Source organism: Acanthaster planci, linkage group LG18, assembly GCF_054643075.1.
Source record: "Acanthaster planci isolate LZ-2023a linkage group LG18, COTS_SCS, whole genome shotgun sequence".
NCBI classification, from domain to species: domain Eukaryota; kingdom Metazoa; phylum Echinodermata; class Asteroidea; order Valvatida; family Acanthasteridae; genus Acanthaster; species Acanthaster planci.
Window position 1 is genome coordinate 9,462,715 of NC_141794.1, and position 16,068 is coordinate 9,478,782.

A 16,068-nucleotide genomic window follows, 5' to 3' on the forward strand; every position below is an offset into this window, starting at 1 on the left:
TTCCAAGCCTTTGAGTCATTCTCTGGTGCAAATATTTTACCTTATTAAAACTGAGCAGATTTAAACCTTTGACTTTCCAACACTGACTGATTGCATTTCTCATGATCACCATGCAGTCTTCCCATACTGCATGCTTTAGTCAGAGGCCCTTCCTATATTTCCAATCTGTGCTGTGATTGCTTCAAAAGGGAGTACAGTAGAATTTAGAAAAACGAGAATCACTGCAGAAGTATTACAGTAACACCTTGAATGAGATCAGTTCAGTCATTCATACCGGTGTTTCTAGTAGAGATGTTTGAAATCTTTCAAATACTTTGGCGAGTACGTGCTGGACACAGTACAAAGATATCTATGGCAGTTACTTGGAGGTTTTTCTTGCCATTTGTCAACTAAACAAGTGTTTGCAAAACTCCTAAGTTGATGGGTTCTTCACAAAAATTGATCAAGCCATAATCTGGAACTGGAACGGAACTTTCCTTGTCAGCAAGGATGATGCAAGCATGAACCATTCATCACTTGTGCCCGCTCCCCTTTTCATTATTCAGATTTTGCCCAACACAATCTGGAATTTCCATGACAGAATTTTGTTCAGGGACCGATGAAAACCTATGTAAAATATACATATACACAGCTTCTGAGGAGAAAAGTTCCACCGTGTACCTAGCCTCCCGTGCCTCTCCCTAAGCCAGACACTCTCAGGCTTCTAGGGATGTAAATTTAATAAGCCCCCTCCAATAATTCAAAATGAAACTTTCAGAGTCCAAAAAGCATTACTCATATTAGTTCTCAGAGGACAACAAATTGCATGGCATGAAGTTTTCTCTACCTGGGCAGGGCGTGTCTTCACTGCAATTCTGCCACTGTAGGCTCTCACCACTGCAATTCAGACCACCATAGGCTGGCTCCGGATTGCTACAATTGCGTTCACGGTACTGGATGCCACCAACACAAGTGGATGAACAGACGCTCCAAGCGGACCACATGGTAAAGTTGCCATTCACTGGAAGAAAAAAGTTGATTATCAGCTCAATACAACAGCTTGACCTTCACAGTAATGAGCAGGTCTCTGATTTCAAGCAAGTTTTACTATCAAAGACATTCGTGGATTTCAGTGTTTTCATTGTGTAATTAACAAAAACACGGTGTTACACATGGCAGGAAAAAAATGATCTCAGATGAGAGTGTTACAAAATTAAATAACTGAGGATACTGCGAAAAATATTTACTAAAACCTTATAAGTGCCATGTAATATGTGTATCATCATTGCCTCCAAATCTATCCAAAATAAATATGATTTTTGAAATGTAACATTTTCCTGAATGGATCATTATTGTCCTAATTACTCTTTAATATAATTCTAAGAGATAACGTATTAATAAAAATGAAGAGAAAACAAAGGCTTTTAGGCTACAAAGTTTGGGTATTAAAACTACACTATGCAAAATGTTAGGACTATATCCGATGTCATTACATTACTAGCACTAACCTGGGCATGGGTCAGTGTTGCACGTCTCTGTTTCTGTGCCATTTCCCGGGCATGTCTGGCCACCGTTCTGTGTGCGTGGGTTGTTGCACTGTCGTGTGCGGTTGCGTGTGCCACCCCCGCAGGTAGTGGTACATTCTGAGAAGTTAGTCCATGCACTCCAGGAACCATCGACTGTACAAAGAACAGGTGCTCACGGTGAATGGTGTGAAACCATTGACAGCACCAACAAAAGTGGTCAAATATGACAGACCTAAACAGTGCTCTCCACGATAGGCCAACTTGGTGTATGTATAAATTATATCCTCATGTCTAGCAAAGGTTGGTGTAGTGGTTCTTTCCTCACCTTCAACTTCTGTGGCCTGGGCTCAAATCTCTCCCAGACCCTATTGTGGATTGGGTTTTCTCCTCACTGTCTTTCTCTGTAGGTTTTCGTCTGAAGAATCTTTCTGGGATTTTCCCCCTCTTCTAAAACTGTAACTGCTTCTCACTGTCCCCTATCTATACAGATTTCTTCAGGCTTATGAGCTAGAGGTATATTAGTTGGTTCTCTGCTTTTTAGCCTCACTTAAACACGATCATTGCCTTGACATTACGAACAAGGTTTTGGTTACGAAAACAAACACCAGGTTTAGAGAGCAAAGAGTACAAGAATTTGGGATTTCCTTAATTCAGCCAGAGAGCGATGTCACTTTCAGAATTCTTACTTGATGGACATTCATTTCCATCCTCTGTTCCACAACTGACTATCTCGGTAGCATTGCCCACGCAGCTGTTCCCTCCGTACCGGGGTGCCGGGTTGGTGCAGTTGCGTGTTCGGTTCTGAAGCCCGCCGTAGCGGAGCGTCTCATCTTCATCGTTGTAGACTGTGTAGCATGTCACGCTACAATCGTCATACACCCACTCTGTGAAGTTACCGTGCACTGTGGATGCCGGGAGAAATTGAACAAAGTATTAAAAATGAGCTGCTTTTGCTAACAACTGCCGATTTCTTTGGCAAACATTAAAATTTGTCACTCCTCATGCCAAATCTTTCACTTTCGCAAAATATCAAGCTTCATCTCAGAGTTGATCACAGAATCCAACATTGAAACTGTGTAAAAAAAGGCTTTTTGATGACACTATGGTAATATTTAAGTAAATGGTGTTACAGTAGCTTAAATCATCTAAATTATAAGTAATCACCCTCTTGAGAATAAATAAACAGGAAAAGTGAAACGATGACACAGTGATCAAAATAAGGACAGGGCTTGCGATGACACCATGTAGATAGCTCTCTTTAAGAAGAGAGGTGGTTCTGATAAGAACTGAGCGTGTACTCCATGTTTTGACCAGTGTGCTCTAGTCGTCCCCAGGAGTCCTCAGGACCAGGGCACACGGTCGAAATGTCAAGTGCATATTGGTTCTCATCATAGCCACACCTCTTCTAAAAGAGATCTATCCACGTGGTATCAGCATAAGTTTTCCTCTCAGTCCATTCTCCACCATGGAAAGCTCCAAATCATAACAGTGATCCAAATAACCTCCTATAATTCAAGGTGTCTTGTCATGCCTGTGGTAGAAGGCAAGTTGATAGGCAAAAAGTTTTAGTCCATACAAATATAGAAATATGTATGTCTTTTCAATGCATATTTTAATTCATAAAACAGCCATGACACAGCAGTCAACCAGAAAGTTAACTCCTCATTCAATAACTGATCATTTGTTTGAAAGAATTTTCTAAATGTCTTGCTTAATTAAGATGCATTTAAAGAAAGTGGTTCAATGACTGATCTTAAATGATTATCCTTAGGAAAAACTCATCTGAAATCTAAAGATAAGTTATACGAGACACGACAGGTTTTGAAATATCAGACCTTGGAAGAGTACTGAAATCGAGCACCTTTAAAAGTCCAGTCACGAGTCCTTTGACAAGACCAGTCGTAAGTGACAGAGTAAAGAATGACAAATGAATGCTTTTGTTGCAGTTCATTTGAATAGCCTGTGACTTGGTTTAAGACCGGATGCCTGCTGACAGACCAGCAGAATTTGTGAAGGACTTGCCTACAATACTGCCTCTGAAAAGGAAAATCTGCAAAGAAATCATTTTTTGGCCAAATCTGCGAAGTCATTAAACATGAACATGATATGAAGGTTTCCAATTACTGCTAATCTAGAACAGAAGAGAAGACAGACATTACCTGGAGGGCACTGGGACCCGCACGCCTCGCTATCCGTCATGTTACCTGGACAGAAATCTCCACCAAGTATGGGGGCCGGGTTGGAGCAGGTGCGATTGCGCATCCGAGTGCCCATGTTAGGGGCTTCATCACAGGTCTGGCTGCATTCACTCCATGCACTCCAGGCTCCCCAGTTGCCATCCGCTGTTGGAAACATGTCAAAATGCCAATGCTTCATTACCGTCATTGCATTCTCAAGCAAACAATATTTGCATAGTGTCTCTGCCATGGTTTTTCATTTTCCACAAAAAATAAAACCAAAAGAAAAGAGAGAAAAGAAGCATAGTAAAGTGCAGTCTTATTGTTAAATGTAAGTATTCGGTTGGCAGTACGTTTTATACTCTTAACACCTTTCCTTTAAATATGCTTTCAGAATACAACTTTGTAACCAAACAAATGAATTGTTTGCCTTTTTATTTAATTAGTATTCATTGATGTTTGATTTTGAAAATAATTCAACATTTCATATTTTATTTAAATATTTGGCAAAGTCCCCATTACACTTACTTTTTCTAAGTCACTCATTGACTGAGGTTAGGTATCTCATAGAGGAAGGACACAGGAGTTTGAACTGCCTGGGCTTTAACATCTGGCCAATTACTGCTTTCTGGCATACCTGGTATGTCCATAGCCAGAGCGCAGCGAGCGCTTGCTATGCACCATCTGCTTCACAACCATGAAATCCCTTTGTACCCTATGACTGCCGCTGCAATTTTTCGCTGGTAATCTGCATCCTTAAATTTAATGCTTGCTCAGTTGCTTGCATTACGCAGTGTGCCCTAAATCTGCATCCTTAAGACAAGGTATAGGACATTGAATATTCATGCCTTTGTTGGTACTTGGTATGATCTCCTGACAACATCAAATTTAATGCTTGTATATGTACAGTCATTGCCCTTAATGAGCTCTTTCTTCTGGAGTTATTTTGGGAATAAATAACTCGATTGTTTACGAGATTTTGTGTTTTGTTTGAATCATTCTTATTATAGCATTAGTACAAAAGCGTAAACTCTCACTCCCTGTGATGAAATAGCGCATTCTGTTGCTAATGAACTTAGTTTTCCAGAGAAAGTCAACATTTTATTGGCCAGTCTTAGCCAAATTTGTACCTAGTCTTTGAACACTGATGTATTGGACGGAGGAGAATAAAATTACAAACTTTGCATGGATAATGGAAAAGTGTATCAAAATTTAAAACGTTTATTCACGATGGCAAAAGTAGGTCTAATATCAGGGATTTTTCTGTCTTTATTTCATGGTCGCAGCAATAATTTATATTTAATTGCAAGCCAAAAACTACAAGTATTGCTAGGATATTACTGGCCCCGCTTGTCCGGCTAAGATGCAGGCAGTAATCAGGCATTTTTGGAATGTTTTCTATTATTCGTCTGACTCGGCGGCAACCATCATTGAACACTTTGAAGTGCCCAAGTTGCAACTCCTTCTGTGTCCTTCCTCTATGGTATCTTAAACAGTCTTAACCTCAGTCAGCACACTGAATCATATCAGGGCCCAATAACATAGTGCCGCCTTACAGGTACTAAACAACTTTTGTGCTCAGAGTAGCACTGATTTAAGCATCTTTTTTCCTGTTGGATTAAGCTTACTTTTACTGTGCTCACTGCTTAAATGTCTCTGAAAAAAAAATTCAAAACTTTGCTATGACAAAAAGGGGTGTTAAGCAGTGCTATGAAAGTGGGCGCTGGTCTCTATTTTATAAGTCAGCAATCCACTCAGACACGTCCCCGAGTGACTCAGTGAATTCTCAAAGACTAAGATATGAGTGAGTTTACCATGGCAACTGAAGCCTGCATTATTGCCATGTAATGTCGAGAAACGTACTTTGAGTGATCTCACAGATGTAACCATATGAGCTGCCACAGTCCTTGTTCCCAAGTTTCCACTCCCACGATGCATGATTGTACATCAGCACGACGCACTCCTCCCCAGAGGCTGTTGGGTAGTTATTCTTCCAGGGGTCATCGCTGCCCCAGGATGTCAGATTCGGACTTCCAATACCGTCATCAAATACGATAGAACTACCCTCATATTTCATGCCTGTTTATAGAGAAAAAATATTACAACATAGATTGATTAAAGTTATGGTCCTCCGAAAATACAACTTGCTTTTGAAAACGTCAGAAACATATTGAGAGACATCATTTTATTAGGGTAGTCAAGGGTAAAATTAGTCGGAAACATCAATTTGTAGATTTGGGACATGAACATACCAGATTCAAGTTCCAGCATATACTTTGAAGGTTTCGACACCTCTAGTTGCCTTATTACTTAAATGCATTTTAATACATATAGTTGCCACAACAAGGAAATAAACGTTTGTGATAAAGTGACTGACTGACTACTTGAATGTATGCATGAATAACTATAAATCATGAGTAGCTATACAGAATGAAGCAACAAATGAAAGTTGTTTTAGATTATTTCTTTTGCCTTCAAGAGTTATAACACTTCTAGAAGCGAGTTTCAGAGGCAAACTAGTTTACAAAGGCTTAAGAGGAGGCTGGTCTGCCACTTTGATAGCTACTAGTTATCCCATAAGCCCACATGCAGATCACCTGTGTCTCAAGGCTGAGTGGTATGTGGGACACAGGCACATTTTATAAGGTTTAAGGAAAGCATTGCAGAAGAAAACAAGACCAAGCTTGAATACAAGAAGTTTTTCATGTATGTCAAGGCAAAAGAAATGGTGGCTTGGGTATGCTGCTTAACTTCCTTATTATCCATTGCTTCACAAGCACATGTGGGGTAATTAATTTGTCTTTGAACAACCTTAACAGACAGCAAAGATGGAACAACAATTCTGGAAGTGTGCATCTAACTGCACATTTTAAGAAGAATACCATTTTGAATTCACGGTAGATTTTGCAGATCTCGATTGTTTTGCCTGAAATACAAACCATGTTTCATGGACCATGGTACATGGGTAAATGTAGTGTAATCTTTGCTAGGGATCGATCGATCCTGATCAAGGATTCAAATTAGCTTGAAGATGCAAACATTCATTGGTTTAAGTTTACCAGTGTAGAAGGCGTCAGCTAAGTCAGTTTGGGCAATTTTCAGTTTCCAACTGATGGTCACCAGCTCAGTTTGGGTGTTGACATGGAGCAGATGGCCAGTGTCGTTTGTCATGGATGCGCAGGAGATATTGGCGCCCTCGTAGTCCGTGAAGAGAGAGGAAGTGGTCAGCATGTGATAGCAGCTGTCGTGGCCAGCGTCAAAGTCATCCGGGCAAGTGACTGCAAAAAACATTAAGGAGTATCAGAGGCCACAGGTTGATGATAAAGAACACTATGAGCTTGGAAATCAGTAAAGTCAAAATCACAAATCAATCATGGGTTAAGTCACCAGCCGGGTCACAATCAACAGGTGATGATGGGTCAGTGTCTCAGCTTGAGTGAGGCATTACTTGACTTGAGACTGGATAATTTGTGATGGCTTATCACAACTTTGAATGTTAAATGAGAGCACTTTCAGCCTATTTTGTCTTCTTTTGAGGGATCAGGTTGATGTAATGGTTCTTTCCTTCCCTTCTGCCTCTGCAGTCGAATGTTCAAATCCCACCATTGGGTTTTAAGTCCTCCCACCTCTAAAACTGAACATTTCTTCATTGTCTTGCTCATTACGAGAACTCCAGTAAGTAAGTCTTGGGTTTGAATCACATCCGAACGAGCTTGCAATTTTTTCAGACAGAAAACCAACAGAAAAATACAGTGGGAAAATAAATATACATTGGTGTACAGGCAAAAAACAGTACAACATGTATAAAAAACAAACGCCAAGCACTTTCCAAAAGCCCTATTCCCAGCAAACACCTTCCTCCATGCTCTTGCCAGAAAATGTTTCTGGTTACAATCTGATTGTGGGAAACAGCTGCAGGCCTCAAAAGAAGGTATTAACTTCGCTCATTATTAACCTAAAGTTATACTTTCCTAGTTCAGAAAGAATATGCTTGAATCTGCAAATGTTTCAGTTCATAACTGCCCCCCTCCCAAAAGGATCCTTCTAGCCCTAAGAAGACCTTATTCACAAAGAAGCAATTTTCAGTCATGTTTCCTGAATCTATCTCATTCAATGTACACTGTTCAATGGGGTGGAGCATGATTACATTGGGTTCTTAGCCTTATTTTCATTTTTTATATACTGTTGTTAAAAGAAATTTAGATATAATTAATAACACATTTTAAATTATTTATCAGCATAACTGGCATGGATTTGTAAGGAACTTTTATTTTAAGGCTTTCGTTTTTACTCTTAGGCTCCCAAAATGAAAAGCTAATCTTCCTTTCAATTCAATATGGCCGACTTGTGAATAAAGCCAATTTTGGTCTGATACCATTTATCTGTGGAACCATCGAAGCCCTAATGCACTTACCCACTGGGCATGGGAAGTTGCATGCTCGGCTATCGTTGTTACTGCCCACACAGTCCAACCCTCCAAGTATAGCAGGTGGGTCGTCACAGTAGCGCTCACGTGTCTGGATTCCCTGGCCACAGGACTCAGTGCATTGGCTCCAAGCACCCCAGGAACCCCAGTTGCCGTCACCTGCAAGCAATGATGAATAAGAATTGCCGGAAGGCAAAAGACAGTTTTATCGATAACTTTTGGCCAACTCCAACAAAAACATCAAAGTACAAGGCTTGAAAACGTGAACTTGAAAACTAGAAAGTGTGGTCTGAATAACTTTGTTTTTGATTTATAAAACTAAATCTGAGTTTCCAGAGATGAAGAAAACGGCCGATGGCAATGACGATGAGTCAATGTTTTTGACTGGCAGACAGGTTAGCTTTAGACTCGCCTCTGCTTGACATGTAAACAAGCTGATCACTCATTCACTTTCCATGTACACACACGCACAGCCTGTTGTGATGACAAAAACTTGGTGTGCACACCCCAAAGTGTTGAAAAAAAATTGAGGTTGCCGTAAGGAATATCAAACAAATACTGCTCACATGACTCCGGAGCAGTGCTGGTGGCGATTGGCTGTACAGGTACTGTACATCAAAAATTGGTTGCCAGCCTTTTTTAACAGTCAAAATTTTCAGCCAAAAATAATACTGTTGACAAGCGAAAACTAAAACCAAATACCAGAAAACAGAACAAGAAAGATAGCTTGTCAAAACATACCCTGAGTAATTTCACAGATGTATGATCTCTGGACATCACAGTCAACATTTCCAAGCAGCCATTCCCATGTTGGACTGCTGTACACCATCCCAATGCATGTTGTCCCTCCAGATGAATCAGGGAACCCCTCTGCCCAAATGGAACTGCCTGGGTATGAAGACTCATCCGGGCTACCAGTCGCAGAGTAGAACGCCACATTAGAGCCGTCATAAGTCATTCCGACGTACACCATGCTGGACGTGTTGGTCTTGTCATTCTTCAGACTCCAACTGAGGAATTCTTGCTCTGCGTAGTCGTCGACGTGAACGAGACGGCCGGTGTCAGAGGTCAGATCCACGCAGGAGGAATTTGCGTCGTCAAAAGAAAGGAAGTTGGCAGAGCCGCTTATGGTCTGGTAACAGCTGTCGTAGTAGACATCAAAACCATTCGGGCAAGTTACTGCAAAGAGAAAAGAGGGCACTGTAACCTACCTAAATGAGCACATGTTCCTGATGCCTACGCAGTAATGGTGTATCCTTGGATTAGTCTATCCAATCCTGAGTGGGACCAAGACAGGGCGCACTTTTTCTATCAATGTAGGCCCCTTTGGTGGGGAAGTGCACTTTGCTGATTCACAAATGACTATGACATGCACGCATTGCAACAAAATGAACTCTCCATACCAACATGGCTCTTGTCAACTCATGAGGGGGTACTTCTGCTCAAGGTAGACACAGATCAATGGAAGTGCAGCAGCAGCAGTGTGACAGTTAAAGCAAACCATGTACGACAACGTTCTCAACATTAAGAGAGACAGCTAGGAACCAGACACAAAATTGGATATTTTGGCCATCTCAGGCTGCCATCATGAAGTTTATAAAAACCTTCATGCTCTGGAAGGACACAGGCTGTTTGGCAGCAATGGCAGGTTTAGACACTGTGCGATAAATACATACACACTGACAATCTCACCGATGGGACAGAGGATACTGCAGTTCCTCACACTGCTGTTACTTCCTGGGCAGTCATCACCGTCAAGGACAGGGGCCGGATCGTCACACTGTCTGTAGCGCGTCTGCGTACCGTTACCGCAGGACACAGAACACTCTGCCCAGGCTCCCCAAGAACCCCAGTTACCAGGAGCTAGAAGGAACAAATTGTAAGAATTAGTGACTAGAGGGTATTACAAGGGTTTCTTTTCCTACCCCCCCCCACTAGATTTGAGCCTGTGACATTTGTAATGATAAAAGGGGCCTTCAGAGCACATATTTTGTTGGAAGAGACAAGTGGATAACATGTGTCGCAAGGATGCTATCAAGGTCAAATAACTTTTGTGTTTAAAAATAAGCCATATGGGCCACTGCAGTCAACTTCTTTCTTTCTTATGACTATCCTGCAGGGTTTGCATTTGAGTCCACCACAAGTCCAGTCACAAGTCCCTTCACATGGCCAGTCATCACAGGGTGAACAATGGCAAAGGAATGCTTTTGTCACAGTTCATTTGAATAGCTTGTTCTTAAGACAGAATGACTGGTGTTGGACTTACAGGGACTTGTAGGGACTTGTGATGGACTTGAATACAACACTGCTATCCTGTCACATCATTGTCAAGTAGGTCTAATGTAATACGGGTGCTCTGAAATGTTTCACAGTGATTGAAAAATGTTACATCGACATTCATTCTTCTGAGGTGGGAGGGGTTGGTAAAATGTCTTTAGTTGTACACTTAAACACGAACCTTGAGTTAATTCGCAGACAAATCCCAAAGAATCATCACAGGAAGTGTTAGCCATTCTCCATCTCCACTGGGGCTTATCGTAAACAAGCCCAACACAAGAGGGGGCTGTAGACCCCCCATATCCAGCAGCCCAGGGCCCTGAGCCACTCCAGTTTCCTACACTGACCATCTCCATTCCATTGTTGTAAGTCAACGAGCCTGATTCGTAGTCTAGTCCGATCCACACTGTTTCGGTGTATCCGACGTCGGAGTCATCCAAGCGGAAACTCACAAAGTCTAGCTCGTGTTCTGATTGGACATAAGCCAGATGGGATCTATAGGCTAGGTTGGCACAGTAGGCTTGGGCTGAGTCGCGTGATACGTAGAGATTAGGATTATCGATGATGGCATAACAGCTGTCATGGTGAACTGAGAAACCACTGGGGCAAGTCACTGTCAGTGATAAATCAAATTACACAGAAAAAATCAGATTAAAACTTATGATTCACTTGACTATATTTAAAAAAAATTTTCTAAAAGTAGTTCTTGTGTAACTTTAGTCACAATGTGACAATGAATGCATCCAATTTCGTGCTCAAATTCAGAAATTAAATCCCTGAATGGAAATTAACTTTTGAAAACTAAACCTCAAGATTCAAAATGAAACCTTTCCAAAATACATGTAATTACAATTTTCCATTTCATTACCCACAGAATAGCATGGAACATGGTGGTCAATTCACAGTGTATAGATTTTTCATACACTGGAGTGCATCTTTGAGCACACAATTTATTCAATTTATTTTATTTATTCAATTTATTCAATTTCAAGCACCTGTAACAATTTCACTTGTGAACATGTTTTCTGTAACTAAGATATAATTTCAACCTTTCCTGTTTCACAACTTATGAAGATATTTCAACATTTCAAGGAATATTTGGCCAAACTGTACCTATCGGACAAATGGAAGTGCACCCTTGGGTGTCTTCAACAGCTCCGGTGCAATTGGGTCCTCCCAGTATAGGAGCAGGGGCCTCACACCATCGCTGCCTGGTCTGGTTTCCTGTGCCACAAGTTGAGTTACACTCCCCCCAGGCTGACCATGAGCCCAACATACCACCAGCTATGGAATATGTATGAGAATGGAAACGACATCTAAAACTGATTGCAAAACACCTGAATAAATCCCTACCATCTGATTGGTGCTCGTCGATAACAAGTCACAAATAATTCAGTACGCATTGTAATTTGTTATACCTTTTACATATTTCATTCTATTGAGCATGTGCAGTACATACGTGTAGGTAGTTGCAGCTCTTCAGATGAAGAAAGGATGTTACACTCCACACATGCCATGCCAAGTAGTAGGCATGATCAAAGCCTTTCTCGCAAAAATACAATTTTTCGGTCATACAGACAAATGTGATGCAACTTTCTTTCTGCTGTCAAAGGTAGGAATTATTCAGGGGTTGTACCGTATAAAACAAGTAACCATAAATGTTTCATTTTTGTGGAGAAAAAGAATAATTTTATTTGGTGACAGAGTTGAGTTGGCCTAAAATGGAATACTCAATCCGTCATCTCATGAAATTAAATGTATACTTACCATAATGCATTAACAAATATCCATAATTTGAATATCACAGCACATGGACAGCAGCAACTGCATTAACACAAAACAGTTCATAGCCTGCCATGCCTTCTTACAATCAATGTGCGGAACACACCAGTGGAAACATTCAGTGCTTTGAATGTGACTTTAATATGTGACCCAATCTTACTGTATCCTCCATGAAAACAATCTTCCAATGTTCCAAATAGGGAATATCAATTTGATACCCACCTAAATTGACCTCACAGATGTATCCATAACTCCCTGTGCAGTCACCAAGCTCCCATCGCCAAGTTGTGCCATTCAATGCTAGCTGGATGCAGCCACTGTCCTCTGCCCCAGGCGGGCCCTGATTCCCCCAGGGCGATACCCCAGCCAGCTCCCACGAGCTCTGGTTCAGCGCCCCGGCGCTACTGGCAAATACCCAGTCAAAGGTCATGTTGCCTTCATTCAAGCGGTTCCCTGTCTGAAACTTTGAGGAAGTGTCGGCATAGTTATCAAACAGCATCCGGCTGACAAAAGTCTCCTCTGCGAGGTCATTCAAGAGGATCAGGTGACCTCCGTAGATTGTTAGGTTCTGACAGGCAGTCCGCGCCTCCTCAGAGGTAGCTGATTGGTTGATTTGAAGAAGGTAACAGGTGTCATAGTTGGTGACGAATCCATCAGGGCACTCAACTGAAAAAAAAAATGAAAAGACAACTTGATCAAATTACATGTATCTTTCAGCTTAAAGTTTAAAGTTTAAGAGAACATACAATTTTATTTCTAAAAAGCATGCAAACTACGGCATCTGTTCTTCCTGTAACCTTTCTGTACTATACACTTATCTCTAAAGGCTATGCTAAATTCAACTCTATATCCACAACACTTTGTGCGTAAAGTTCAGGAAAACCAAAATTCTCAAAGTTAAGAACCAGAATCTTTATATCAGATGTCTGTGTATGAAGTCTGGAACCATACTATACCTGCATTTAAGTTTGTGAAACCAACATTTGTCCTAGCACTGTTTTGACATAAACCCAGAGAGCACTTACAAGTTAATTAGTATTGAAGCGAAGATGTTGTCACATTAAGCACATGGAATAAATGTAAAAGTTTTTTTCACAAATCACTGAGATACTGGAAAGTACTAACTGGTTCTAAGTTAACGTATTTTGTCTAGCACCATAATCCTTGAATTATGTACACAAGCTTGAAACAAATTTTATTGCACAGTTTCAAACTAAACAAGCCACGGATTAGACTCACCGATTGGACAGATCTCTCCACACACTTGCGTTTCATTGGTCGTTCCATTGCAGGGGTTACCTTGTAGTAGAGGTGCGGGGTTGGTGCAGGTGCGGGTACGCGTCTGCACCCCCTCCCCAGGGCCACAGGTCACACTACAGGCACTCCAATGGGACCACTCACTCAAACCACCATGAGCTAGATGGGGGGTAGAACACAGGCAATGTTAAAGATAACCCAGGAGTTCTTGGTCCTGCTTTGCAACCTCTCACAAACAGGTGATTACTACACGTATATATACATGTATACATGTCTCTGTACATCATGTATGCACCTCATCAGATCCTGTGTAAGAGGAATAAGAATTATCCTAAATATTAACTATCAAAAGATCATTAATTAGCACCCATCCTTCAATGCGTAATGGGTTTCAATGATGATCAGATCTCAGACCGTTAGGGCATGTTACATCCCAACTGTGTCCACTGCCCAATTATATTTGGTGCCAACTTGGGGCATCCCAACACCAGTAAGCATACATGTATAGTAAGTATCATAAAATTGTTTTGAAACTGAAACAAAAGAAAAGGAACCTGACAACGAAACTCAGTGAAATGCAATGATGTCAATGATACATGAAACAGCAGTCTAGTCACTTAAGCCATGAAAGAAAACTCTGCAGAACCCTTCACAAAATGTTTTTAAAATTGTATTAAACTGCACTCTTTTAAATTAGGTGTGATGGTTTAACCAAAGTTGGGCATGCCCAACCTTGTCACCCCAAATTGACACCGGACAGAGTTGGGGCAGTGGGCAAGGTTGGGATGTTACAGACCAAAGATTACGGGTATAACAACAGATCCTATCCCCAGAATATCCTAGATTAAACTATGTCCATGTACTTCCGCTTCATCTGAGGTGAACATTTCATATACCTCCAGAAGTCTGGTTTTTTTTTAAACTGAGGTAGCACAACATCTCAGGTCATACAAGCATACTCAAAATTTCTTCCACAATATGGAACTTTTAACCCCTTCGTGCCGGATGACGGTAAGAGCCACCAAACAATCAGCCTTTTCACTGTGTAATTCAAAACGTGCAGAGCACACAGGGCCACAAACCGAGAATTAGCGGTTTGGCAGGTGGCCTTCGTGGCCAGGCGAGGCTGGAATTCTTGGAGTCGGCTTTCGGAAAAATTCCCGTCGTCAAGGGGTTAGCCCACCAAATCTCAGATTTAAAAGTATGTCTGATGTGTGTGGAACGTACTTAGGTGGCACCTTGACTGAAATGCAGCGGTGAGATTTAGGGATGAAGAGAAATTTATCAGAGAATCCAGCCAAGAGGTCGTGTTGATGACAACAATAAAATATTGCAAGGCATCAGGGCCATAACCAACAAGGTACAGTGTATGCGTTCTCTCCCAAATGGCTTTGATTACATGTACGTGAATCTACCCAATGTTTTTTTTCTAGAATGCTCATAAAAGTAATAAAACCTAAATCACTAGATATCTAAAAGTCCAAGAAATCCTAAAATGCAGAGAAATTCCTGAGAAACTGCACCCACAGTAACTTATTGTTTATTCCCGCCCAAGCAATTTTGCTGCTTCCAAGTTGCACCTGTGAAGCATTCTCGGTGCCTGACTGAGCATTGGTCATTTCATCCACAAAGTCAAGCAATCACACTAAAACCACACGTACTCCTGTTCTGTTCACAGATGTATCCCTTGCTGGATGTACAGTCCAGGTTCCTCCATTTCCAGTCACTCCCCTCCTTCACCATGGCTGTACATTCCACGCTGCTGGTCGGATAGCCACTCGCCCAGTATGGTACGCTGGTGCCGTCGATGTCCCAAGTAGATAGATTTGGCTCACCGCTGTTGTCATCATAGGCCAGGCCAGTACCATTATATTTCAATCCTGGAAATAGGCATGACACGGGACAAATGAAGAAACTTGGGTGGTACACCTGATGCATGCTAAGTAGGGCCGCACTGATTTTTCAAATATTCAGTTATTCAATCAATTATTGAATATTTGAAATTTATATTTGGAATGAAACACTAGAAGCTGACAATCAATGATATAATAAATGGGAAACTTCAATTATTTTGTCACAAAATTGCTTTGAAAGCATATTTCAAGGTGCAAGAGTAGATGTATTGACAGCTGAATACATACACACTTACATGTACACTCACCCAGTGATGAGGACAAATTACATTTCCTTCAAGTTCTTCAAAAAGTGTGCATTTTGTTTGTTTTGGTGGGCATTATGTACAACTAATTATTTTAATGTTCAATTGAATGGAAGGTGTTAAACATGAATATCCGATGTCACAGCTTATTTCAGCTTTTGAAATCCTCAACCTTGATGTCCAGGATTTCCGAACTGCTCCCAATCTATGCAGTAACTAGACAGATTGGGTTAGGGTCATGTATGTATGTACAAAGAGAATCACGACAATCATTGGATGAGAAGCCGTGTGTTGGTTGCACAGTTCACATCGATGCTTATACACAAAACCATCCATCAACCAACAAAGATCTGCCATCAGTCATGTGACCTCAAAGGGCTATATTAAGATAAATTAGAGTGACCCCCATAAAATGTTCACTTTCTGAGGACAGCATGCAGGATTACGGGTCCTTTTTTTGCACGAAAAAGAACAACCCATAAAATG

General features: G+C 41.1%; 1 protein-coding gene across 1 annotated transcript in view; it reads right to left on the minus strand.

Moving 5' to 3' along the window:
* The window catches only part of LOC110988604 (uncharacterized), a 138,108-nt gene that overhangs the window by 111,261 nt on the left and 10,779 nt on the right, over positions 1–16,068 (minus strand). Inside the window, exons 10-23 of the mRNA XM_087148740.1 lie at positions 15,086–15,304; positions 13,407–13,583; positions 12,390–12,833; positions 11,499–11,669; positions 10,567–10,998; positions 9,801–9,971; positions 8,850–9,287; positions 8,097–8,267; positions 6,742–6,960; positions 5,546–5,761; positions 3,665–3,847; positions 2,192–2,407; positions 1,488–1,658; positions 827–1,000 (exon numbers count right to left, since the gene is read on the minus strand). Coding sequence (XP_087004866.1) covers positions 827–1,000; positions 1,488–1,658; positions 2,192–2,407; positions 3,665–3,847; positions 5,546–5,761; positions 6,742–6,960; positions 8,097–8,267; positions 8,850–9,287; positions 9,801–9,971; positions 10,567–10,998; positions 11,499–11,669; positions 12,390–12,833; positions 13,407–13,583; positions 15,086–15,304 — 3,402 coding nt within the window. The remainder of the gene's footprint in view (positions 1–826; positions 1,001–1,487; positions 1,659–2,191; positions 2,408–3,664; positions 3,848–5,545; positions 5,762–6,741; positions 6,961–8,096; positions 8,268–8,849; positions 9,288–9,800; positions 9,972–10,566; positions 10,999–11,498; positions 11,670–12,389; positions 12,834–13,406; positions 13,584–15,085; positions 15,305–16,068) is intronic.